General features: G+C 39.2%; 1 protein-coding gene across 1 annotated transcript in view; it reads left to right on the forward strand.

Moving 5' to 3' along the window:
* Nucleotides 1-5,856: 5,856 nt before the first annotated feature.
* The window catches only part of MGAT4D (MGAT4 family member D), a 35,365-nt gene continuing 14,937 nt past the window's right edge, over nucleotides 5,857-26,284 (forward strand). The window contains exons 1-6 of the mRNA XM_041715986.2: nucleotides 5,857-6,024; nucleotides 17,982-18,143; nucleotides 20,180-20,320; nucleotides 21,667-21,800; nucleotides 23,946-23,992; nucleotides 25,803-25,916. Of these exons, the coding sequence (XP_041571920.1) occupies nucleotides 5,934-6,024; nucleotides 17,982-18,143; nucleotides 20,180-20,320; nucleotides 21,667-21,800; nucleotides 23,946-23,992; nucleotides 25,803-25,916 (689 nt within the window). The 5' untranslated portion in view covers nucleotides 5,857-5,933. The remainder of the gene's footprint in view (nucleotides 6,025-17,981; nucleotides 18,144-20,179; nucleotides 20,321-21,666; nucleotides 21,801-23,945; nucleotides 23,993-25,802; nucleotides 25,917-26,284) is intronic.

The following is a 26,284-nucleotide window of genomic DNA, read 5'->3' on the forward strand; positions in this document are numbered from 1 at the left end:
CTGGCGGGTGGGTTTTTGTGTCCGTGCTCTGTGAGCTGGTCGGGATCTGTCCCTGCCGGAATTACCTGTTACCCAGTGGGAGCCGATTTCAGCGCATTTCCTGAGTTGTCTTCATTTGTTTCTTCCTTATCTTGGGAGTTCTGCCAAATGTCCTTGTGGCCCCTAAATTCTGCGTTTTTGGTGTGCACTATGGGACATCCACTTTGTCCACAGTGGTGCATCCTTCTTCCCAAGGAGAAGAAGGAATTAACCTCTCCCGGGTCTGAGAACATTGCAGACTGTCCTGCCCTAAACCTTAACAAGACAATTCTACCAAAAAATAATTTTTGGTAGAACACCGAGACATCACCTAGAGCTTGTTGGGTGCTCTCTGTTTCATGAGTTAAATCTCTTGCTTCTTAGGTAGATCAAGATCAATACACCAAAGGATACTCTTTCTTAAGAAAATTTTTACATATTCTACATCTTGCAACAGTTGGGTTAGACAATTTTTGGGAGTGTGTTGCCGTAGATCTTGCCTTTGCTGAATGGAGGTTCAGCCAAAATGTTCTATTTAGTTTCAGTCACTATTTCCATTGTATTATAATTTATTGTTTCAGTAAACATGGGTTGAACATAGAATTGTATGCAAAATTTGGACTGTTGCAAGGGAGCTGGCAGACTTGCTTGACTGCATTCTGATATATATTTTTGGTGTGTGGAAATGGAAGTAACTTTTACACTAAATCAAAAGCCACACAGCACGTCTGATGGCCTATGTCCCACAGAGGATTTCAGAGCACAGACCAACTTGTTTGGCATCCTCTCTCTGGGCTCCTACACTCATAGGGGTGCATAGTTTTATGAGGGGAAACTAGTGATGTGTGTACTTCAATTGTATATCTTATTCCTTCACTTAAAAACTGATGAGGGGTGCATGTTGCATATTAAGATGCAATGCAACTGCCTAGTGAGCAATCTGACTTTCAAAGCATTGGAGCATTGCGTGAAAATAAGCTTGGAAGTATTTATCTCTATTTAAAAGTATTCTTACTTGTTGACAAGATGACATGATGATTTTATCACATTACCTGTATATAAGTTGTTCCAAGGTAGCCAACCCCAGGAAATAAGTATTTTAAAAAATCAAAGATCCAGTGCCTAAGAACTGGTAACAGAAACTGGAGGAAAGAAATTTGTCTGTATTGCAGGACCTGGGTGTAAACTACAACTCCCACCTAGTTTGTGTATGAAACAACTCTGAGCAAATACTCAGGAAAAGATTGTGCTATACCTCCCATCTGACAACTTTGCAGTGCACTGCTGCTGTGATATTTAAACACAGCTGGGCTGAAATAATCTTGTCAGAGGAGTCCTGGCTACACCAGCAGCTGAAGGGTATCAGTTTGATATTGGGAAGGCAGAAGAATTGCAACATGTGAACAAATGTAAGAGTGATCAGGTCCTTCCTGACGGTCTTTATGCCCACGCATGGATTTCACTGAGGTAGTTCATTAAAAGTATGAGCTACTGAAATTTTAGGAAGTCCAGCAGGTGCATCCCTAAAGTGTGGATCTGTGCAAATAACACAGGGAAATTTCTAGCTGATGAGACTTATGTTGATTTTTTAATACCAAAATTAAAGTGTGCTGCTGCTTCAAGGGTTGCACTTTCCATGGGATCTTTTAAGGGATTAAATAGCTTCATACCAATATGAATATTTTTTTCATTATATTTATACTTAAACAGAAATTACATTTTGTGTGGAATGTTAAGAACCAAAGTAACTTTTACTACAAGTTTTGGAATTTGTTCCACTTTCTATTGTGATTTACTGTAACAATACATACACAGAGTATGGAATTATTGTTTTATCAGTTTTCTTTGCTTCCAGTCTCCAGGACTGATGTGTAGAATATCTGGTGTTGACAGTGCATTGCACAACACTTCTCTGTGATACAATTAGATTTGTTGAGGTAAGCTTGACAGATTTTAAGGTCTTGGTTTAAATTAAGCACTTCTGAAATGTGAGTTTAAAAGACACAAATTTTAGTTTTACACTTATTTTTGCTCATATTATGTTTTCTTCACTTTAAACCTGTATTTTAAAGTAAAATCTGTAACCAATTAATTATTTTAAAATATTATAGCATGCTTTTTTGACAGTTTTTTCACAGTTTTTTGTAAAATGCAAGACAGCAAGCATGTTTGATTTTGTACAAATGTTAGCACTTGAATCATGCAAGATGCTTCTATATCATGTGCAGTCAATTAATAAATCATATTAAGACAGTCAAAAATACCATGCAGTAGCTTAAAAAAAAAATCCACCTTCCTCTTGTGTTCGGTATTTGCCTTCAAGTTTTATCTTCACAGAGACTTTGGTTGAAGTTTACTTTTTTAAATCCCATTTCTTGGGTGACCAGCAGGGCAAATAACCAGCATGATCTCTCTCTAGTCAGAAAACTTTCCATGGCAGCAGCTATTACATATTATTACTGGTAGTTATTCTTTGTTCCTATACCTTTGCAGATGAAGGACATGGAAAATAATCTACTGCTTGGCTCAGCCCGAAGCCTGTATTATGTCAAATATTTATTTTAATGTTTATGTTCTCTACCGTTGCTTACACATGGATGTGTGAAAACAGTACAAAAATGTGGAGCAATCGTCTGAACAAGGAGAGACATTCACTTCCAAAGCACAAGGACAAGCTTTGGAACTCTTTCTTGCAGGTAAGGAGAACCAGTCCACTGAATCACTTTCTCAGTGTTAAGCATTATAGGTCACTCAGCAACGTGTTCTTCTATAGAGTCTTTTTCAAGATGATCAGAAAATGCAGAAAGTCTGCTGATGGGAAGTGAAACTGCTCTGAAACAAGTAACACCCCCCAAAACCCCCAGCACAACTTATTCCAGTTATATACAGTTCTTGAGCATGTGAAATAACACATGAAGACAGCCCTGGGAGGAAGATACTGTGAAAACATGAAGCAGATAAGGGACCCTCTTTGCAAGTAAGTCCAAGTGCAGTGGAAGCTCATGACAGTTTCAGTCATGAGATTTTTGATTTTTGATTTTTTTTTTTTTTTTTTTGAGGAACACTTTAATGCACTACCTCATTGCAAGTTAACGAGCTAGTCTATGAAGTGAGCATCAAGTAAATGGTCACCACAACTTAGTATGGCTGAGTAACTGTATCTGGTGCCTTAATAATAACATCAAATGCAAGTCAATGGCAGTCTCTATGGTCATTCCCCCGCACTGTGTCAGTTTGTTACTAGTTTCTGGAAATATCTGATAGTTTTGTCTTTTTCTTTTTTCTTTACTCGCTCTGAACATAAGCTAAACTTAAATGTGTGTTAGATTTCTGTTAATCTTATCTTCAGCAGCCTTCCTGCTAGACCACATCATTAACATGTTTGCTTTGGCTCTATTACAGATAGAACACAATAAAGACATTTTATTTATTACTTGGGGGGTGTTTAATGCTCGTTTGTTCCTCATAGTTCTAAATCTCTATTTTACTGCAAATGTGCCAAAATCTACATTGACCCTCCATCAAAATTACTGCCCTGAGCCTCTACTTTATTAACTAGGAGAGGGAAATGGTGATGGGGAGGCAGTAGGAGAAGAGAATTGTGTCATGATTGCATTGCATCTTATTAGCCAATTATAAATGCATATCCAAAGTGTAGCTTAAAGAAGATTTCTCAGTAAAATATTTCAAAGGCACAGAAACAGAAGGTAGAGGGAAGTTCATAACAAATGAGTATAGGACAGGAATAGTGAGGTTTAACCCAAGGCTTCACAGTAATTTATGGAGCCACACTGAGATTTTTAGTTTGTGTGTGTACTGATGCAGGCTACTAGCAGTCTCCTGCATTTTTAATGAATAATAACATTTATAATTCAAAGTAATTAGTAAACAGAGATATAAACCCATCCATATCATAATTCAAACACAGGAAGGGTATGCTAACCTTGCCAGGGCAGCAACAGACAATTTGTGAGGTCTAAAATTTCCAAAAAGAATATAGTTATACTGTTGTTAGTATAAAGAGTGGCACATAAAGGCAGCATTGACATTAGGACTCCAGCACACCTCTGTCTGGACACAACTGTTAAAGGATTTGGCATTGCTTTGCACCACACCATTCATTTTGCACACAAAATGATTTGGGGTTTTGGAACAAAATGAGGTATATTGTTCAGTAAGCAAATAGAGAAAAGAAAGGAAGAGATAGTGTATTAATAATACAAGCATATTTTTAGGAAAAAAATTATCTAAATTACTATGTCCTCTGGGTAAATAAGCTAATGAATTATATATGCTAGTAATACATTAGGGAAGTAGATAACAGTTTAGATAGCAAAAAGCTTACTGGTTTTGAGAGCTACCCAAGCCCAATCTGATTTATGAAGCTGTCCTTTGCATGTTTGGAACACAGAACGGGAAAGCATATCATAGCTGTAGAATGAAAGGTAGATTTGTGAGCAGATAGAGAACATGTTAAAGCAAAAGCCACTAAATACCTGCTAATCCAGTACAAGAAGGAGGAATAATTTTGCTTATAAAATGTAGGTGGTTCTATTAGAACTGTGTTGCTGTAAGTGGTTCCAGGAACCTTGGTAAATAAGGTATCTGTTCCCTTTATAAACTATGTTGTAGAAGATGTATTCTAAACATCTGTTCTAATTTTTTGTTATGGATTACTGAAGACCTAAAAAGGCAACAGGCTTTTGTGTCTAAATGGAAAGGCACATGTGAAGCAAGATACAATGACTGAAGTATAATACTGTTATCAGGGTAGAGGTACCAGTGTACCATTAGGCTTTGATCAGGTTAGATTTTGCAGCTGCTTGCCCTCCTTCCTCTTAAAAGGTGAACTGAAAAGCTTGGCTTATTTACCTCATTCTGTGACTGTGCTAAATGTGTGTATTAATTGTACACAGCTTGGCTTCCTGATACAATCTTACAAGCAATACGCAAACAAATGCCCCATTGGTTTTGAATGAGCAAAATAATGTTCATCATTATGATGTTGAGCAGAAAAAAATCACATCACAAAAAGGAGATAGAGGAGTCCTGTAACTTTATTTGTGGACAAAAGGAGAGGCCATGAGGCATTTCCCATGGGGTCTCTCAAATTGTTGGAGGACACAGCCTCATCACCCTCTTTCTTTCTCCATTGGCTGAGGTACTTGAAAGGTACAGATTTCCCGATTCACCCACTACTCCTCTCCCTTAATATGCACACACACACACACGCACGCACCACACCTTGCATTAGCTAGTTCTGTCAAGTCTTTATTTTTTTTCTCGAAGTTCAGGAATTAAGCATGACCTTGGCTGAGCAATAGTCCCTGTCAATTAGTAACATTTTCTGAAACTGGGAGTCTCTCTCGTTATACTTCCTTACCTACAAGTCTCTGGCTCCACCTAAAGCAGATACACAGCACCTGTTTGTAAAGACACATCCATCTCATTCCTTTCAATGTTACGACTTGGGCTAAACAGCACCTGCCCAAGTGCCGGTACATTTTTGTCGTGAACAGTCTATACTTGCCCCAGTCAAGAAGAGGTTTTTCGGTGTGGGTCCGTGCGTTGGGAAAGCTGAGGCATGCTCTGCCAGGGCTTTCACAGCGGAAATTGCCGTGGGCACTTATTCACGGGGCTGATGTCTCTCGGGGGAAAGGCGGGCGGCAGGAGCAGCGGGTGTCGCCGTGCACTGTGCGCGTCCCTCCCGACGGTCCCCGTTCCTGGGGAGCGCCGATGCGAGGCGGGCGAGCGGGGCGGCCCTGCCGGGCGATGAGCGCGGCGGGCTGTGTGCCGGCCCTCCGCGCAGGGGGTGGGGTGGGGCGGCCGGAACACGCCCGGCCCGCCTCGCCGTTGCCCGGGCAGAGGCGGCGGCGGCGGCGGTGCGGGGCTCTTGCGGGCAGCGCCCGCGGGAGATGCGGCTGCGGCTCGGGCAGGTGCTGCCGGCGCTGTGCCTCGGCGCCGCCTTCCCCCTGCTGTGGTACGCGGTGTGGCAGGGGAGCCGAGGTGAGAGTGGGCGGCGGGGGCGACCCGTCCCGTCCCATCCCGTCTTGTCTCGTCCCGTCTTGTCTCGTCCCATCTTGTCTCGTCTCGTCCCGTCTATGCGGGGCGCGGTGGCACCTGCTGTGCCCCTCTGGCCGGGCCGTCGGGGCAGCGCGGCGCCGGCTCCCGCTCCGCTGTGCTCGCCCGGAGCCGCGCCCGACGGTACCGGGGGCACCGCGGCCGCCCCGTCCCTCCCTCTGTGCCCGGGCTCCGTCCCCCCGTGCGGCGCCCAGCCCGGGCACGGCATGGCCGGGGTTGCGATGGGGAGCGCGGTTGGTGACCCCATCCCCTCCCGGAGCTCCGGACCCCCGTGCTGGGGAAATAAGGAACCTGTGTGCCCCCGAAACTTGGCCGCGTGTGAGGTTGGGCATGCGGGTCTCGCCTCTTCTCCCGGGGTCGTGGATTAACTGCGCCCTGACACAGACTTGCGAAACTCTTTGGGCCATACTTGCCCTATTAAAAATACAACCCTGAGTTTAAGAAACAGTAAAAGTTTCTTCTTAACCTTTTTTCCCTCTTTTTTCCCTCTTTTTTCCCTCTTTTTTCCCTCTTTTTTCCCTCTTTTTTCCCTCTTTTTTCCCTCCTTTTTCCCTCCTTTTCCCCTCCTTTTCCCCTCCTTTTCCCCTCCTTTTCCCCTCCTTTTCCCCTCCTTTTCCCCTCCTTTTCCCCTCCTTTTCCCCTCCTTTTCCCCTCCTTTTCCCCTCCTTTTCCCCTCCTTTTCCCCTCTTTTTCCCCTCTATTCCCCCTCTATTTCCCCTCTTTTTTTTTCCCCCTCTTTTTTCCCTCTTTTTTCCCTCTTTTCCCTTTTTTTTCCTTTTTTTTCCATTTTTTCCCTTTTTTCCCCTTTTTTCCCCTTTTTTCCCTTTTTTCCCTTTTTTCCCCCTTTTTCCCCCTTTTTCCCCCTTTTCCCCCCTTTTCCCCCCTTTTCCCCCCTTTTTCCCCCCTTTTCCCCCTCTTTTTCCCCCTTTTTCCCCCCTTTTTCCCCTTTTCCCCCCTCTTTTCCCCCCTCTTTTCCCCCCTCTTTTTCCCCCTCTTTTTCCCCCTCTTTTTCCCCCTCTTTTTTCCCCCCCTCTTTTTTCCCCCCCTCTTTTTTCCCCCCCTCTTTTTTCCCCCCCTCTTTTTTCCCCCCCTCTTTTTTCCCCCCCTCTTTTTTCCCCCCCTCTTTTTTCCCCCCCTCTTTTTTCCCCCCCTCTTTTTTCCCCCCCTCTTTTTTCCCCCCCTCTTTTTTCCCCCCCTCTTTTTTCCCCCCCTCTTTTTTCCCCCCCTCTTTTTTCCCCCCCTCTTTTTTCCCCCCCTCTTTTTTCCCCCCCTCTTTTTTCCCCCCCTCTTTTTTCCCCCCCTCTTTTTTCCCCCCCTCTTTTTTCCCCCCCTCTTTTTTCCCCCCCTCTTTTTTCCCCCCCTCTTTTTTCCCCCCCTCTTTTTTCCCCCCCTCTTTTTTCCCCCCCTCTTTTTTCCCCCCCTCTTTTTTCCCCCCCTCTTTTTTCCCCCCCTCTTTTTTCCCCCCCTCTTTTTTCCCCCCCTCTTTTTTCCCCCCCTCTTTTTTCCCCCCCTCTTTTTTCCCCCCCTCTTTTTTCCCCCCCTCTTTTTTCCCCCCCTCTTTTTTCCCCCCCTCTTTTTTCCCCCCCTCTTTTTTCCCCCCCTCTTTTTTCCCCCCCTCTTTTTTCCCCCCCTCTTTTTTCCCCCCCTCTTTTTTCCCCCCCTCTTTTTTCCCCCCCTCTTTTTTCCCCCCCTCTTTTTTCCCCCCCTCTTTTTTCCCCCCCTCTTTTTTCCCCCCCTCTTTTTTCCCCCCCTCTTTTTTCCCCCCCTCTTTTTCCCCCCCCTCTTTTTCCCCCCCCTCTTTTTTCCCCCCCCCTCTTTTTCCCCCCCCCTCTTTTTTCCCCCCCCCTCTTTTTTCCCCCCCTCTTTTTTCCCCCCCTCTTTTTTCCCCCCCTCTTTTTTTCCCCCCCTCTCTTTTTTTCCCCCCCCCTCTTTTTTTCCCCTCTTTTTTTCCCTCTTTTATTTTTTCAGCTCTTTTTCTAACAAGCATCTTACATTAAGATGGAAAGAAAAATCTAAACGTGATTGGTGTGGGTGTCGCTTTTAAAGTGGTTTTGATTTTATTGTTGAGGGAGGATAAAGTAGCATTATCCATCTTGCGATTGTATTTGTGCCTCATGTACAGTCACTTTTTTTTTCCTGTGCATATTTCCAGAACTGGAATGCAGAGAAAAAAAAACCCAAATTTTTATATTTTATTTCTAAACTTTAAAATTGTACAGTATCTTTTTAGTAGGTTATGTAGGTGCCACATGCCACCTACATAAAGCCATGTCTAAGATTCTCTGAGCCAATATAGGAAAGAGAAAACTGATGGTATTTTCCAAAAAGAAATGAGACGGTCTTTCCAAATAGTATCTCTGAGGCTTGCAGACATGGCTTGTTATGGCTGAGGGGGGGGTTGGTTTGGGGTGAGGGAAAGAGAGTGGATCTTGGAATGCTTCCTACGTACACCTTTATAATAGGTTTGGTTTTATAGGTGCAGAAGAATTAGAATAAACCACTTAGTAATTTCTGGGATGAACACAACTCCAGCTAGCAGATAATTTGTTTGTATTAATTTTTCCTGTAACAAAAGTGGTGGTAGAGATCTTGGCCCCACAATGGCACATTGAATAGAGTCAAGGCAATGCCTTTTAGGTCAACTATATGGTTGTTTACTGTATAACATTTTATGTTTCCTGCAGTGGCACTCCTGCTAGGAGTGAGGAAGGAGAAATGAGGAAAAATCTTGGGAGACTGAGATGCAAGAGATGTCAGAATGAAAATGTTTGTCCAATCTGCAGTTAACATTGTGTTGTCTTGTGGTTCATGTTTTGAGGTTCCTCATTACTGACATTACATTTTCATTTCACTTGCTTTTTGACATCGCTCTGATGACATTCCATACTGGGCTGTTTTGCTTTGGGATTTTATTTGTTTGTGTTTTGTTTGTTTGTTTTGGGCAAGGGGGATAACATATATGTGGTGTGTTTGTGTTTTCTTAACTTCTCTTTCCACAGTTGCCTTCTCCTCCACAGTAAACTGAGTAACTAATTCCTCTCAGATGGTATAATTTGCCTAATAACTATTATTTGCACCTAGTTTTTGCATTCATTGCATCTGTGAATATGCAGTCTTTAGACTGTCTTAAGCTTAGTAAATCTCAGAAATGTGTAAATAAAAAAATAGTTAATAGGTGTAACTAAAGGAGAAAGTAGCAGTACTGAATGATTTTGTATTATATTTATTTTACTGAAAATATAGTCTTTGCTCCCAAGGGGTGTTAGAAGACAAGCCTTCTACCCATCCAGAAAACCTTAAGAACAGCAGCCATAGGTAACAATAACAAACACCTTTTTCTACAGAGAGAGAAGCATCGGGAGCAAACCCACTAATGCTCGGTTGTGGTCACAGGGTATTTGTTTAAGAAAATGGTTTAAAATAAATATTTAAATAAATATTTTGCTCTGAAAACAGGCAGATATCTCTTTAGATGTTGTTAAACCTCTGGTTTTCTTCTTCTGCACTGCTGAACGTGCTATCCATTGTCATGCTTAGAGCACTACAGAAATTTTCACTTTGGTGCCTCTCAAATTACGATGTCTATTTTCTTTTCTAATGCCCTTTCCACTTAGCCCACCAGGTACTGTGAGTACTGTCACAGCTTGTCAACTCCCTCCCGTCTCTTTCCCTCATTTGTCAAACGTTTTCTGGCTCATTTTCTTCCATACATTTGTTAAATATCCCCTAACTTTTGTTAACTTCTCTGCTCTGCCCATTGAAATGTTTAGGCTGGTCTTGATTTTTTAGCTACAGTCTATCACAATAAGCAGCAATAGTCTGTAGTATTCCCTCAGGTTTCTGTCTAGTTAATTGTTTCTTGGAAAGCAGTGATTTTGGGATAATAAATGAGCTTTGTAAAGCTAGGACAGGGCACCAGGTCTTAAGTAATTCTATAATATAAATATATGTAAAATATTCTTCAGTTTGTCTGCAGTCTCAGAGCCTTTCAGCACTTGAATATTATAAGTTTAAATCAGATATTGGTGCTGTCCCAAATTCTGTGCAAATAAAAATCAGTACCTTAAGTCACCTTTAAGCTAAAGTGACATTTAAACGCCTTATCATAAAGGTAGCTTGGGAGATTTGAGTTTAAATGTATTTACTGTCAATGACAGTAGTAAATAATTGGCTCTTTGGTGCTGCTTCTGATTATTATGTGCAGCCTGAGTATTGACTTGGAGTTGTGAGACTAAAGTCAAGTACACATAACTCAAACTGGCATAGGAGGGAAGATGCTACTCACTCACTGACTTAAAAATAAAAGATTAGAAGCTACCACAATCACTGGACTTCAGTTATTGTGGATATTTTAACAGATATTGTGTATATTTTAACTATGGTTATGAAGATGTTTTTATAGTCACTTTTTCCATCGCTTTATAAATATAAGCAAAGATTTCATTCTAAATATGCTGATATTTTTGGGGACAGAAAAAACTTAAGCATATAAAAGTAATTATCAGATTTTCAGTGAAAACAAATGCTGTGTCTGAAGTAGTGTGGCGATTCCTTCAGCATCCACTGGAGTGCTTGTGAACACGGGGATGTTATTTTTGAGCAGTCAGCTGGGCTGCTGCAGCAATTCCTGTTCCATGGCCTGCATGGTTTTGCTGTGAGCTTTTTGGTCCCTCCCCAGGCTCCAAGCCAAACCTGTCTAAAACAAACAGTTTGTATCTGAGCATAAGAAAGGCTGTTGTTAGGATGATGCAGAGGTTTCTGCTTGTGAAACTGAGTCACAATTCATTTGTTAATTCACCTGACCAAAATTTTCTGCTCTCACAACAATGCTCCTCATTTTGGAGTTCTGAGAAATCATATACAACTTACAATATATGTAGTGATTTTTCTCACAGTTTTAGCTGTTGTTTTCCACATAAATACTAGTCCATAAAAAAATCAAAGGTATACAAAAACAATAAAGTAAATCTCAGGAGGCAGTAATTGTTTCCCCTGAAAAACAGAAGGCAAAACCACATTATAAACTCATTGTGAACTTACATAAAGTTTCTTCAGAGGAAACAGTATTCCTGAAGAAAAAGAAATTTTGGTCTTTACTGAATAAAAGTGAAATTTTTTTATGTCACAGCAACGAGGTTAATCAGATAATCTATTTTGGCAGATAATCTATTAGATATTAATATAATCTGATATATTAATCAGCTAATCTATTTTGGCATCTTCATGTTGCTCTCAAGGGTAACAAGATTAAATCTCTTTGAATTGGTTTGTAACATGTTACTGCCTTCTTTATCTAAATTTGTGGGATTCTTTGTCCAAGAAAATGAAAAGTAAGCTTTACCTGGAAATTAGGAGAAATTGATGGTGAAATATGATGTCACAAGGACCTAGGCATGTTAATATACATGTTGTATCAAACACTGTGAAACCTCAATTTCATTAGTTATTCCCTTGAGGTGGGATGAACAAGAGAGAAACTGCTTGTATGATTCCATTCATAGATGTGTATGTAAGGATTGTCAATTACTTTTTAAAAATCTGCATTTTGAATTTGTTCCACAAATTGGAGGGGGGGCAGAAAGTTTCATCATTGCAAAGGGTTAAAGAGGTATTTCTGACGAAAGTGTTTTTTCCCCAGTTGAAATACAGTAATGTACATGCTAGTCCAGACAGCATGATTACACATTTCTTGTGTTTCCATCTTCTCATCTTCTGCCTATGGTGTTATGCTTTGTTTCAGCTGTGCAGCCCAGTGCAGGTCCCGAGGAGATTTTCTCATTTGTGGTGGAGTTCTTTGCAGGTTTCCTATCCAGTCCCAGCTGGCATACTCTGGCTCAAAGGTTCAGTTAAATAGTGTCAAATTGACAGATTTTATAAGGAAGTACGCTGCTCTCACTTCAGCCAACACAGCTTATCCAGATTTCTCAACATGCAGAAGCCAATCTTCCTGTCTTCTCTAGGACTGCTAGGCTGTGTTTAACCACCACCTTTTCCAGCTGTCCCAGTTTGACTGGTAGGCTACATCTTCCCTTCATGTGTACATTTCCTTCCAGTAACACTGAGAGCAAACAAAGGTTTGCACATTCAGGTTTTGCCTCAACATGCAGTTGGGATGTGGCTGCCATGCAGTGTGATAAGGGAAGTTTTTCAGTCTATCAATTGCTTACTCAGTTTCTTTGTGCAGTTCTGCATTTTGGCATTGAAAAACCCTCCAACATACAGCAACCTCGAATGGTCCACTTAAAGCTTAGTATTTACTGATCCAAAATTTCATATCAAAATTCATATCCAAGACTTAGAAAATTAGTAGAAAAGTACTTAGGAAAAAAGACTTAGAAACTGTGTAGTTTTACTGGCTTCAGCCTGTGTAATTTACTAAATGAAGATTCTGCTGCTTCTTATTGTTACTTCAGGAAGGACTGTGCCTAAAGAGTAGATGAATTTAGCCATAAATCTTGTGGTACAAAAGCAGGCCAGTTATTGTTGAGTTTTATAGAGAAAGGCATAAGGGAGCATCTCAGACCTCTCTTTGTTTGCTGTATAGTGTCTCATCATAACCTTAGACAAGTGTAATCATATGACCTTCATGCTTTCCTAGTGTTGTACACTGGGTCTTGAGGAACAGAGTTTTGTCAAGAAATACCTTAGTTGGTGGCTAGGCATTTAACTAAATGTGTGAATAATTTAGTAGTTGTTGCTACCTCAGGAAGAGAAGTAAAATATTTTAAAAATATTTAAAATACCAACCAGAACAAAGCAATAGCAATTGCTTTAAGTGAATGAGTACTACCTTAAAACCAAAGTATACCAATTATGGCCAAACACCATACAATATCCATTCAATTTCTATATTTTTCACTTATTTTAATAATATTGCCTTTCTACATGGTGATGTTCTGACTGAATGTTTTAAGATCACTTTTCACTACATTCTAATATAGAAAAAGACTTGAATCTAAAATGAGGATTGTTTGCCAACATTGAGGAAAATATTGTTAGAGCTTAAGTTGTATTTTCTTTGAAACAAATTTACTTATTTATTTTCAGTTAGATACAGTATGTAAATTGTTCAGTAAAACGTATCCTGTGCCAAACTCAAGACCGAGTCTACTAGAAAATGTTGTGAGTTTCTAAAATCCAGTTATTAACTTTGGTCTGCCTTTAACTCTGGAAGGCATGTGTTTGTTTTAATATTGAAAGTATTGTGATTCTCTTCCCAGTGTACTCTGTATGGGAATAGAGGAACCCTATCTCCTCTGCTTCCAAGTTGCTGGCACAGTGCTTTTCTTTGATGTCCCGGGGTTAATGCAAAGTCCCTCTACTGCATTGTAGCTCCTGACATGGACACTGTCAAAGGCAAGTAGATATCTCTAACATTTTGGAAGAGACAAAAAATACTGTGCTGTAAGACTCTAAACAAAATAGTTAAAGGTAATGCACATTGTTGAATTTAAGTGTTTGCCTAAGAACTCACTGTTCTGACCTGAGATAGAGGCATTGTTTGGGGAATTTTTTTTCCCTTCCTTACTTAGAGAGCACAAAACCTGAGCATGCCAGGCATGTAACGAGATTCAGAAAGGTATCTCAGATCAGTTATGGAGAGATAATAAACTGCCAATTATTAGTTCAATGCATGCCTCAGTGGTTTAATATGCCTCATTAACCTGAACAGTGAGCAGTGGTTCCAAGCACAGAGTGTGAAAAAATCTTTTGCAGTTAGTGTGCTTATATAGTTTTCTTTTAAGGAGGCCATTAGCCAAACTTCAGTTTCTAAAAGAAACAGTGTTTAGGTATGATAAGCAATTTAGCGTGTAATCAAGAAAGAGGAACAAGATTCACTGCTAGACTTTGAAGTGTTTTCTTCCCTCCTTTCTGCCACTCCAAATTCTCCTTGTTTCTTTTCTGTTTGACTGCTAGGAGGAGACAGTGATGAATTGTTCCACAGCACTTAGGTATTGCCAGAAATTGTTAATGAGACTGGAAGCATTTATGATCATACAGGAAGCATATATGTATGGAGCTCAGAGAAATAATCAGCTGGCTTTGAGAATGAGTATTTGCTTTAGAGATTGGTATTGTTTCTAAACAGTTTCAATCTGTGCAGAAAGTTTTATGTATATAAAATGTGTATATTAGGAGATAACACAAGAGAGCATTTAAAACTATTTAAAAATTTGCTGTCTTAGAATTACAGTATCCAAAGGTATATATGCCAATGTGTAGTTAACAGTCAGAGGAAAGCTACAGTAGAGCTGAAATTCACTGCAAAAGCTTTTGAGGACCATCACTATGCCTGGGAGATGGCTGGGTCTTTTTTTGCTCCCATGGCTTGTAGCTAGTGTACCCCATTGACTTTTCTTAGAAGGGAAATTCAGTGAACTACACTAAGCCCATCAGAGTGATTCATCTTCAGCTCACCAAAGGGAGAAGAAGCCTTTACATAACATCCCAGAATGTGCTTAGATGAAAGGGACACACAAGGATAATTGAATCCAAATCCTGGCCTTGTACATAGTCACACCATGTGCCCAAGAGTGTTGTTCAATGGCTTATTGAACTCTGTGAGGCTTGGTGATGTGACCACTGCACTGGGGAGCCTGTTCCCGGTGCAGTTCCCAGTGCCCAACCACCCTTTGCATGAAGAACCTTTTCCTGATATCCAACCTAAACCTTCCCTGACACAGCTTCATGCCATTTCCTTGGGTCATGTCACCAGTCACCACAGAGAAGAGAGCAGTGCCTGCCCCTCCACTTCTCCTCACAAGGACTACAATGAGGTCTCTTCTCAGGCTGAACAGACCAAGTCGGCTGAACTGCTCGTCATAGGGTTTTCCCTTCAGACCCCTCCTTTGGGCACTGTCTAATGGCTCCATGTCTTTTTTATACTGTGGCACCCCAAACTGCCCCCAGCACCGGAGGTGAGGCCGCCCCAGAGCAGAGCAGAGCAGAGCAGGACAATCCCCTCCCTTGCCCAGCTGGTGATGCTGTGCCTGATGCCCCCCAGGACACAGTTGCCCTCCTGGCTGCCAGGGCACTGACTCGGATCCAACTTTCCATCGACCAGGACCTCCAGGGCCCTTTGTACAGCGCTGCTCTCCAGCCTCTCATTCCCCAGTCTGTCTGTACACCCAGGGCTGCCCCATCCCAGGTGCAGAATCTGGCCCTTCACTTGTTGAACTTCTTACAGCTGGTGATTACCCAGCTCTGATTTGTTGGGGTGTCTCTGCAGGGCCTTCTTTACCTTCATTTGCTTTTTGTAGTTTTGCCATAGGTCCCATCGTGCTCTTTTCTGGTTTTATTCTGAGGCTCCTTGCTGCTGATGGAACCATTGTTAGACAAGGCACTGCCAAGTCAGGTCAGGTTGTTGCTGGGCACAGAGAGTGTTTCATGATGTACCCAAAGCTTCATCTCCCTGACCCTCCTTGTCAGAAAGTATTTGTAAAAATGCCCTGTGTCTTTATAAGTAGTCTATTGCAAGCAGCTGTTTTAGTTCTCTGTGGATCATTAGATGCTGAAAGAACATTTTCCACACACACACACACACACGCCCGCACACATCAAGTCCATTTAAACTCAGCGACTGTTGAAATATTTAGGGTTTTTTACCTTCATAATGCTTTCTAAACACACTTTTTTTGCCAAAGGTTTAATACTAGTTAATGTTATTTACATGTGCTCTAGTAAAATTTAGAACATTTAATGTTCTATTTTAAACTATATATTTTTATAATAAATTCATTCTTCACCAAGGGTGAGTGAATATTATGTTCCTTTTGTCAAACCCTTGCTTCCTGAGCCATCAAAAACAAATGAGATAAGTGATTACTAAGAATCATGTTCTGCTGTCTGAACAGAGGGTTCAATTCTGAAAGACTTAAAAATGTAGATTCCCTCTTCTGGCCTGAAGGAATAGATAAGGCTGATTACAAATGCCAACTTCTTTGGGTGCATTCAATGATAGTTGAGTGCTGACATTTTGTTTCCAAGAGGCACCTGTGACATTTTGGTAGGCTCACCTGTAAGTAAGCAAATACAACTGCCATTACTTGGTGCTTGCCAAAATGTCAGCCCAGGGGTGACCTTGGTCATTTTGAGTCATACTGACACTGCAGAGCTGAGAGAATTACGAATTATATCATGTTATAATTCATCTGCCATTTCTTTACTAATTCCTTCTATAAATTGGAATTTAAAGAGAAACTCACATCCATTACTGTATCTCTAGCTTATACTTCTGAATTTGTCTAGGAATTGCAAGGTAAATCTCCACCATGTTCATGTGTATTGATGTTCTATCTGGAATCACTTTCTTGCTATGAAAAGGGTGTGATGATTATCTGTCAGTCACCTAAATCAGCTTAAACCTTTTGTTTTCATTTTATTCATATACGTTCTAAAGGAAAAAAACCCTAAAGGTTGGAATATGGCATTGGAAATACAGCTACAAAGGAAAAGCATAAACAAGAAAATGTATTCATACATAGTAGCTGATGAAAGGGATCTTCTTAGGTATGTCAAAAAATTTAGCTTGTTTGGGGTAATAGCTCTGAAGCCTGATGCCTCGTGACAGATTTTTAATTTGACATCTATTTTAATATATTTTATCAATTTTATATTTTTAAAGTGATACTTCATGTGTTTTGACCTCCCTTTTTTTTTTTTTGTTTTTTTAAAAATTTATTCTCAAATTTTCTCAGGGAAGCCTACTTCAATCAAATAGAAGTGTCTTGTTGCATGAAGCTGAAAAAATCCAGATTTCCCCTCCCTTCAGCAATGCTAAATTTATGTTCATAGCTCCATAGTATAACATACTCATAGATATGAGTGCCTTTCTTGGAAGTCAAAATATTTTAAGAGTGTCAAAAAATTTAGGAAGCATTCATTTTATGGGATTTTATTAAACATCCTTTAAAATTTTGATGAGGTAAATAATGATAATACACATCACATGTTTACTTTTTTTTTTCTAACCACTTTCTTCCTTGATGTTTTAAACTTCAGTCTTCCAATTACACATTTATTGATTAAATTAAGGACTTGTGTTTAATGCAAATAAACCCCCCCTGTTTATCCAAAATGCAAACTAATTCCCGTTTGAAACATCTCTGCAAATCCTCACAAATTTGTGCTACATCTGCATTTTGCCTGTAGTGTCTTTTACAGGTTAGAATCCCTGGGAATTCACTATTCCAGAGAGACAATGGTGGGTCCTAGAAAATGAAACCTGCCACAGATAAAACTTAGCATAGCCCACAAATAGAGTGGGGTAATATATTATCTGAGTAACAACATTTAACTAGAAGAACTAGAAGAAGTTTACTAGAAGAAAACTAGAAGAAAATCCAAATCCAGCCAACTAAACCACAACGAAACCAATAAAAGAAGCAGCATTATAAAACATTTTACAGAGGCAGAAGTCCTCTTCTACTTACTTTACTCTGTTGCAAAGGGGTGATGTTATTGAAGAATTGCTTTATATTAACCGTCTTTATTAATAGTTCTTAATGTACTCCAGACATCTTGTAACTCCTAGATAAAGACTGAATGCTTTTAATATCTCTGTTTTATTCTTAATAGTGTTTGAAACACAAACAAGCCATTGCATAAGTATATTTTCAGTGTAAAAAGGGTCATCACTATTTGTTATTTGGTGAAGAATGTAGCACATTCCCCTGCAACTCACAGTCTTTCACAGTCTTTTTCCTTATTATGGATTTCGTATTCTTGGTTTTGTCTTCAATTTACTTTAACTAGCTGTGTTCCCTAAACTCTCCCTTCTTAATACTCTTCCAGACTACTTCTTCTCCTGAACCATCTCCTATTCTATAACTTCATTCCATCATAAATCACCTTTTAGAAAATAAATTCTGTTCTTATTGCAGGAAATGATTTGGATATGTACCAACACCACTTGCTGGAACTTCAGCAACGACTGTTGTATGCTGACAAGGAAAATAAAAAAAGATCACACGAACTGAGCAGTGCCCTAGATGAAATTAAACATATAGTTGCAAGGAGAATGAACATGACAAAAAATCACACAGGTGTGTAGGGGTTTTCTCTGTTTTTTGTTTTGTTGGGGTTTTTTTTGGTTTGGTTTTTTTTTTTTTTTTTTTTGGTTTGGTTTGGTTTTTTTAGGACACCAACATGTAAAGTATAGTGATCTGGTTTCTTTCCATTGTTAATTGAACTTTTTAGTTACCTCACCTTACAGACTGTTGTACATCTCTGTCTGCACATTGTAGTTACATGCAATAGAGTGACAGTTTGATTTTGTAACCTAAAATAAATTATGTAGTTGTGCAGGATCTGTTTTTCTCCCTGTTGAGACTGGCAGAGCTTTTTCCCTGGAGAGAGAAGGGAAACTAGAAGAGGCATCTCTGTGCTGGAGGCATTTCACAGTATACCCCAGCTTCAGAAAGGGTCTGGGTGTGACTGAAAACTGCCATTTAACAATCCTTATTTTCATTCATTACAGCAGGTTGATAATCAGACTAAAATGGGGAATTAGCGAGGACTGTTACAGGAAAGAAAGAACAAGGTGCATTTCTTTGTATAGTCAGAGTTGGTTTTTCTCCTGTTCTCTCCTGGCAGTTTTTGTCTGTTTATCTGATATTAATTGATTGGGACTGTTCAGAAGTGTATAAACAAAGGGCTGAGCATTGGCAGGGTGGTGGCATTAGGAGCTTTAGAATAGAGTCACATTGTCAGCCCCCAGTAACCCCACTTATTGTGGGCAAAGAGTTACTGCCTAATGCATAAAAGAGCGGTAAAGGAGAGTGCAAGTTCCCTTTCCCCCTCCTTTTGGTTCTTATTGGAGCCAGCTAAATTTCAGAAAGTATTCAGTCTGTCAGTTCACAAGATTTAAGGCAGAAATTTCTTAAAATTGCTGAATAATTTTCCTTTTATTTTTACTTACCCTTCTGCTTCCCATTCCAGCCATGTTTTATTATACAACCAAAATTGAAAGGTTTATTGTAGTCAGTGGAACTAAACTCTCTTGCCCAATATTTGATAGGTACTACTTCCAAATAAAGAAACAAAGTCCTTTAAAAGTAGTGACGGTGGTTTCTATGCAGCAAAATTCCAGTATTTTTAATGGCTTAACAGTGTGGAAGGACTTGTGGGTCTCTTTCTCATACACAGATGTCTGGGCAGATCTATATGGTTGCTTGGGGGTTTTTTTTAAGTATTTTCTTTGGGTAGGAAATCTCTTTTTAGACCAAATTTCCAGTGGGAGTATCTTTTGAAAGTTGAAAATCTTAAATTATTTCCCGTTCAGTAAGCATCTGTCTTTCTTATTCTAAGCTAAGTGAATAAAGTTGATTATGGTTTTTGTGATATTTGTACATAACTTTGAAGGGTGGTAAATTTGGGGAGTTATTTTAGATGCATTTTTTGGGAAAAGTAACTTTCCGTCCCAGTCAATAAATGTTCTGTTGCTTGCATCTTTATTTTAAAGTAGTAAAGAAAAATAAAATCCCTACTTTTCTCTTAACTGCTATAGTCTTTTGTTTCTTGAATAGTTTTTAAAGGCCTGTATGTGGTCATTCTTTTTACCATAGGACTTTTTATAAACTGAGAACTTTTGCTTGGGCTGTGAAAACTACCTTGTGTTACTTTTTGGGGAAAGCATTTAAGTTTATGAAATAGTTTAGAAGGTTATTAATCAGAATCTGTGTTTCTTTTAATTTAAAAAATTGTTTGCCAACCATGTAAAAAAAAAAAAAACCAAAAACCAAACAGTTATTTTACTGCTGCCTTTAAAATAATTACTTACTGTGTTTTAAGATGACTCAATCCTGCAAGTGTGCAGGCATAGGGAAATCAGATGGTATCCCAGGATGTTTAAGCTTGGAGCTCTGCACCTCCACCTTCGTGGGAAGGAGTTGTACTGGGAAATTCTCAATTTAATATAATGTAATATACGTGACATATCATTTCTGAGGAATAGTTCTAATTGAAAAAACCTTGTGTGTGGTAATCTGCCAGTGTTCAGTTGAGCAAAACAGGTGAAGAAATAGGCTTCTCTGCTTGCTTTTTATTTTATGTGGATCTCTGTGTTTGTTGTGTCTTTAAGGTGATTTAAAGTGGAAAGAGTTAAACCTCCCCAGAAAACTCCCCATGACTCTTACAAATATTTACTACTATCTCCCTCACCTTCAAGAATATGAAGATGCAATTTTCCCAAATGTTATTTTTGGGCAACAGAGAACTGGAGGTAGGAAATAAAGTTTGGCTTCTATTTGCTATATGTTTGTATTTTTTATTAATTTCTAGCAATGAAGCATACTCAAAAGTTTGGAATGGATTTTCTGCCTTAACTTTCTAATGTTGCCAAGCTGAATGAATTTTAATGGCAATAGCAGAAGTACTTTTAAAATGTCCTACCCCATTTCAAGTCTTTATCTCAAAGTATTCTGAAAAACTTTTGAAATAGCAATAAAATAATCTTAATTGCAAAGTAAGACTATTTTTTTTACAATCATATATTCATATGGCTAAGATGCAGTAGCTGACATTTTTCCCCCACAAAATTAGTATGGACGAGGAAGCCAGGGCGATTTTACAATGCATTCAGTTTGCCAATGTGAAAAGCAAAGGGAAACGTGATGTGATCATTTAAAGGCTATTAATATATCTTCAATGTAGCTTTTTCATCCACATGAGAAATCAGCTGGCACCTGTAGAAATCATAATGAATTACAGTGAACTATAATACAAAATTTAAATGCATCATCTGAACTATCATGTGATAGGTAGAAGGACCATGCAAAAATAGTAAGTAAAGAAGTCAACCAATTTGCTGAGTTTTGTATTTTGTTGAAATTTTTATTTTCCTCTAGGGTGATTTTATATGAAGAAATGTTGGCAGTGTTTCTGATTTAACTAAAAAATCCCCAAACCCTGGGCCATGCTCATGACAATGGAAAACTTTCTACAGACTACTTATTAGTAGGTGTAGTTGTAGCAATGTGATCTAGTGTTGGAGTTCTCAATGGAGTGCCCATAGGTCAGTGTCACTAATAAAAGAATACATTTAACCTTCTTTTATTTGTGCAGGAAAACCACAATAGCAAGACCGCAGTTTAATAAGTACAGGTTGACCTTCAGTGTGTAAAATGAAACAAACCCCAATGGTTTAATGGGATATGTGCTGGAAAGGAACATGGGCACTTTGGTTTTTGAGCTGACACTGGCAGAGAAGTTAAAGTCAGAAGAAGTCACTAATTGCACCTACTGCTCTATTTCAAACTGTTGCTTCCTCACCAGCCCTCTGGGATTTTGGTGAATAGAAATCACTTGCAAGGACTAAGATTCCACAGGTTTAGTGAGCTATGTTTGGGTGCTGATTTAAGTAATTCTGGTGTTTATAACACAGACACAGGTGTCTCTAAACTGAACATAGCTGGAGGTATCTCTCCTTCCAGGTAGTAGAGCAAATGCTGTCACAGCACTAAGGAAATATTAACTGTTGCCAACTTTCATGGTCACATCAAATCAAAATGAAAATGTGATTTCAGTTTCCCTTAAAGTTACATGGCGTGAGACATTTTCTCTTTGCAGTCTCCCTGGTGATGGGTATTCCTACAGTGAAAAGGGAAAAGCAAAATTACCTGATTGATACATTGCATTCCCTACTGTACCAACTATCTGAAGAGCAAAAGAAGGACTGCATAATAATCATCTTTATAGCAGAGGTAGGTTTGCATGGAAAGGTGCAGGATGCTGATAGAAAATACAGAGATTTATGTCTAAATGTAGTAGTGCAAAATACTGTTAGCTTGGCCTTTGGGAGGATTTCTTCAGGGCTGGAGGAGATGGTGAGTAGTTAGTGCCTCAGTGTTCATATCTGGGAAAAAAAATCTGTAGTGAAGATAATCAAAGGGTAAAAAGTCATATTATATTTACCAACACAGTCCTTGGATCAGATTTTCCATCAAAACCATATGAAATCATTATTTGTCTCTGAAAGTAAGGTTTTCTGCTTCCAGAATGAAATGGAAGTTCTCCACAGAAAAGTGCCATAGAAACCTGAAGAAAGTAAACTTAGTCTAACAAATGTTCAAATTATTTATCTGCTGGTTTGGTAACACATATCTTGCAAAGTATCTTGACATAATGGAGCCTTCTGCCTGTGTTTTGGCATTTGCCATGCAAAAGAAAACTCTTCGGAGCCTTGAACATGTTTGGGGAAGTAAACAGTGCTCAAGGTCAAGATATTAAGGATAAATGCTTTTTTTTCTCACTCAAAAATACCTTGATTACATCAGGAAAAAAAATAGCCAGTAATAACTTCTAGCAGGTAAAATGACTGTGTAGTTTTTCAGACTTTGTATTTATTCTTCATATTTCTATGTCCTTCCATAGACATCATTAAATTCATGCATGTATACATTAACAGTTAGAGTTTGCTATTTTTTTATTATTTAGTCATCACTTTTGCAGGTAAAAGTGTCAAACAGTATTGTTCACTTTTGATTTTGGCCATGACTTCCACTTTTCTGTTTAGAACACAATGATGAATACAGAGGACCAATTTTATTGGCTGTAGTTCCTCTTCAGCATAGTTTTTAGGAGCTGAACTTACTTTGCAGTTGGTATTTCACAATGAAGTGAAATCACTACCTGGTAGTGATGAACTTTGCCTGCCATTCAGATAAATTTATTATTACAGGACTTTAAAGGACTTCAAACTTCTGTGAGTTTTTAAGGGTTGACTTTTGAATAGTCTCCCACTGTGGAGAGTCCTAATGTGACACTTTGAGCAAACAGAAGCTGTGGTTGTAGTAAAAGTCCATATCAGCCAATTTAGGATTAAACTGCTGTTGTAAGACCTACTGTCCCTTTTCTCCCAACTCAAAAGTCATGTTCTCAAAGCTTCCATTTTTCCAGCCATGCAGTAAATTGCAGCAGATAACCATGCTGATCTGAGAGGTGATAAGAATGTTGTATTATGAGAAGAGGGCAGGTGTGTTCACTGATAATGAATCCACACCTTCCTTTTTCCCACAATGTTTTAAAAGATCAAGGTAAATGTTTACATCATGGGTTAAGCTTGAGTAACTTATTGACTAAGAGTAAGTTTTAAGTTCTGGGTATTTTTTTCCTTACCACAGTTCTTTATCTCACTTTTTTTTGTTTACTTATCACAAATTTAATATATAATTGGTAACAATTATATATTCAACAATTTGTTTATTTAAAGAAAAATCTGAACTCCTCAGAGTTACTGTATTGCTTCAGAAGAAGTTACTGTATTGCTTCAGAAATAAAACTTTGCACTCTTAATGTAGTTAACAGATATGTTTGGCATGCTAACATTGTTACTTTTATAAAACAACAGTAATGAATGTCCTCAAAATTTCCAAACAAAGAGCTGTAAGTTTGTTATATTAGGAAGAAATTAAATAAAAATTTTAAGTATTGCTGGCTTTATAATATTTTGCTTAGGTGATTTTTCTCATAAGCCTTAGGCCTCTTTTGTGATTTTTGGATTATTAACCCAAACCAGGTCTTTATACTGATAATTATATGGCTGTGCTTTATTGGCATAGCTGAACAGAATTTTGGCCAGAAAATAGCCTGGTCTTCTGCAAAAACAGTGAAAAAGGAAAGTACCAGAAATGGCAGCTGGAGATAGTTGAAAGCAAAAGTGAGCTACATTGAAAGTTTGGTTGGCTTGCAAAGCCCATACTGTTCTTTAATAGAAATGCTGCTGTAACGTACCGCATTTGTTTGGAAGGAAAAAAAGTTAAGTGTTTGCATATAAATGTTCCATACAAAGTGTTATTTAATACAAAAATGGGTGTCTTTTAATGAAACCCTCCCTTCTTTTTTTTTAGGTGGATACAGAGTATGTTAAGAGTGTTGCAGAAAGTGTTAAAACCAGGTAAGTCCTACAGAACATAACACTCAACCATCAGTGTGAACATATTTGAAGCTTTTATGGAAAGCTCCATAAAGTAGAACACTTCAACACTGAAAGGTGCATTCTCAATATGTATGCCATAACACACTGTGAAATTGAGAACAGAAATGTGTATATCAAATTTATTTTTCATTTCTTATTTGATAAATAGGCTTTAACTAACCAGTCAAGGTCTCAGCTTAAATCTCTGATAAATATTTACTCAAACCTAAGTCTTTTCCCCACGAAATTAATGATGCATTTTATGCACCTGAGGTTGTGTGTACAAGGTCTGCACTGACTATACAGCCCTGCAGTGTTATCTGGCATTTGTCATAGAATCACAGAATTCCTTAGGTTGGAAAAGACCTGTAAGATCAATGGAGTTCAACCATTAGCCCAGCACTGCCACCACTAAACTAGGTTCCCTAGTGCCACAACACATCCATGTTTTCCCAAGCCTCTTTGTTTCCTTTTTTAACTATTTTTCAGGAAGGCAATGGACTTGGGACAGCAATGGGATTACATTTATAATGTTAAATGCTACTACATGATGGGCAACATGACATGGGTAGTCTTTCCCTGCCAAATCAACCTCAGAGTTATCAAATGGAAGCTTGGTTCCCACTGCAGTTCTGCTTCCTCTTATCTTTCTTGCACAAGATCCCTGGAGGAGCTGACCTTTTCTTCCTCATTTGAGGGTTTCTGCACATCCTCCTTAACCCAAGGGTTTCCCAGACTGTGTTTTGTGTGTGGGTTTCCCCCAAAAGTCTCCTCATACTGAGGCTGCTAACTAAGTAATATTTATAATTTCCTGCCTTCAGAGGGTTTAGCTCATCTGGGGAGTAAAAGGGGAAAAGAACAAGGGGAAGGGGCATGCCTTCTTGGCACTGCCAAGGTACAATACCTACAGTCATTTAAATACTCAGATATTACTGCATTATGGCTTTTGAAAAAATTACTGTGGAGTATTTGCTTTGTCAGGGTTACACAGTAAGATTGATATTTTTTCCCATAATGCTGGTTCTCTAATATGTTTAATTTTTAGTGTTATCTTTTGTCTATTAATCATAGGAAATGGGAAACTCAGTTTTGAAACCTCTGTTCTACCTGTTTTGTGTTGGGGTTTTAAAATGATGCAATTTATGTACCTGAGACCTGTCGTCTTTTGTTTTGTTTTTGTTTGGTTGATTTTTTTTGTTTAGATTTTTTGATTGGTTGTTTCGTGGTTTTTGGAGGAAAGGGGAGATTTGACTTCCAGGTTTGGCTCCCAAAGTAGTTTATACATTTTTTTAATGTCTCTTTAAATGGAAAATTTAATTCTTGGAGCAGAGACTAGACCCGAACTCTCAATTTTAAACTTCTGCTATGGGACAGTATAATTTTGCTTAGAAAGTAGAATTAGAGTTGGAGCAATGGTAAGGAAACTGGGAGCTCTCATGCAAGGGGGAAGAGTTGTGAGTTGTTCTAGGTAGTGGGTTTGGTTGTGAATTGCTGCTGCATTTTGGCAACTATCTCTGTATTGTTAGTAAACATCTACAGATGTGGGAGGGGCAGGATTTCTGAGACACACTTCTCGCCAGTGTTTTCTGAGACTTGGATGAGTTCCTGACCTGTCTGTTCTGATAGTTGTTAAAGACCCCTTCTTGGTTCCAAATTTGCAGTCAATTTCTTTGATAGAGTTGTGAATTCCACTTCTGGAGGAGCAGACTTAACTTTGGGGAGCTGCTGTCTGTGGTTGCCCTTAGAAGTCTTTTTGAGGAATGGGGTCTCACTAGTATTCTCTTCCCAGCTTCCCCAGAGAAGTCCAGTCTGGAGTTCTAGAGGTTATTTCTCCTCCTGCTTCCTATTACCCAGATCTTTCCAACCTGAAGAAAACACTTGGAGATTCTGAGGACCGAGTAAGGTAAGACTGCTATATAAAACCTAAGAACTTTTGCTAAGAGTGTAAAATGGAAAATTCAGAAAAAGTCAACATTGTTTGAACTGATAATTTTTTTGTGTTTCAGAGCTAAAGGACCTCATAATGTACTTGTAAAAAAAATTTACAAGGGGATCTTGAGAAAAGCTAAACTGCACATCAACTTCAGGGTGAGAGTCAAGGCATCTCCTTTAGGTCTTGACTCTAGGCATCCAACAGGTTTTAAACCAGATGGATAATGCCAACAAGTAATAGGCTATATGAGCTGTCATAAAGGAAAAAACAGAAAAATCTTTAATGTAACTGATGAGGGAGAGTCTCTGTGAACACTCAGAGGAAAGTCTGTGTGGCCC

The sequence above is a fragment of the Taeniopygia guttata genome, chromosome 4, assembly GCF_048771995.1.
Source record: "Taeniopygia guttata chromosome 4, bTaeGut7.mat, whole genome shotgun sequence".
Taxonomy (NCBI): Eukaryota; Metazoa; Chordata; class Aves; order Passeriformes; family Estrildidae; genus Taeniopygia; species Taeniopygia guttata.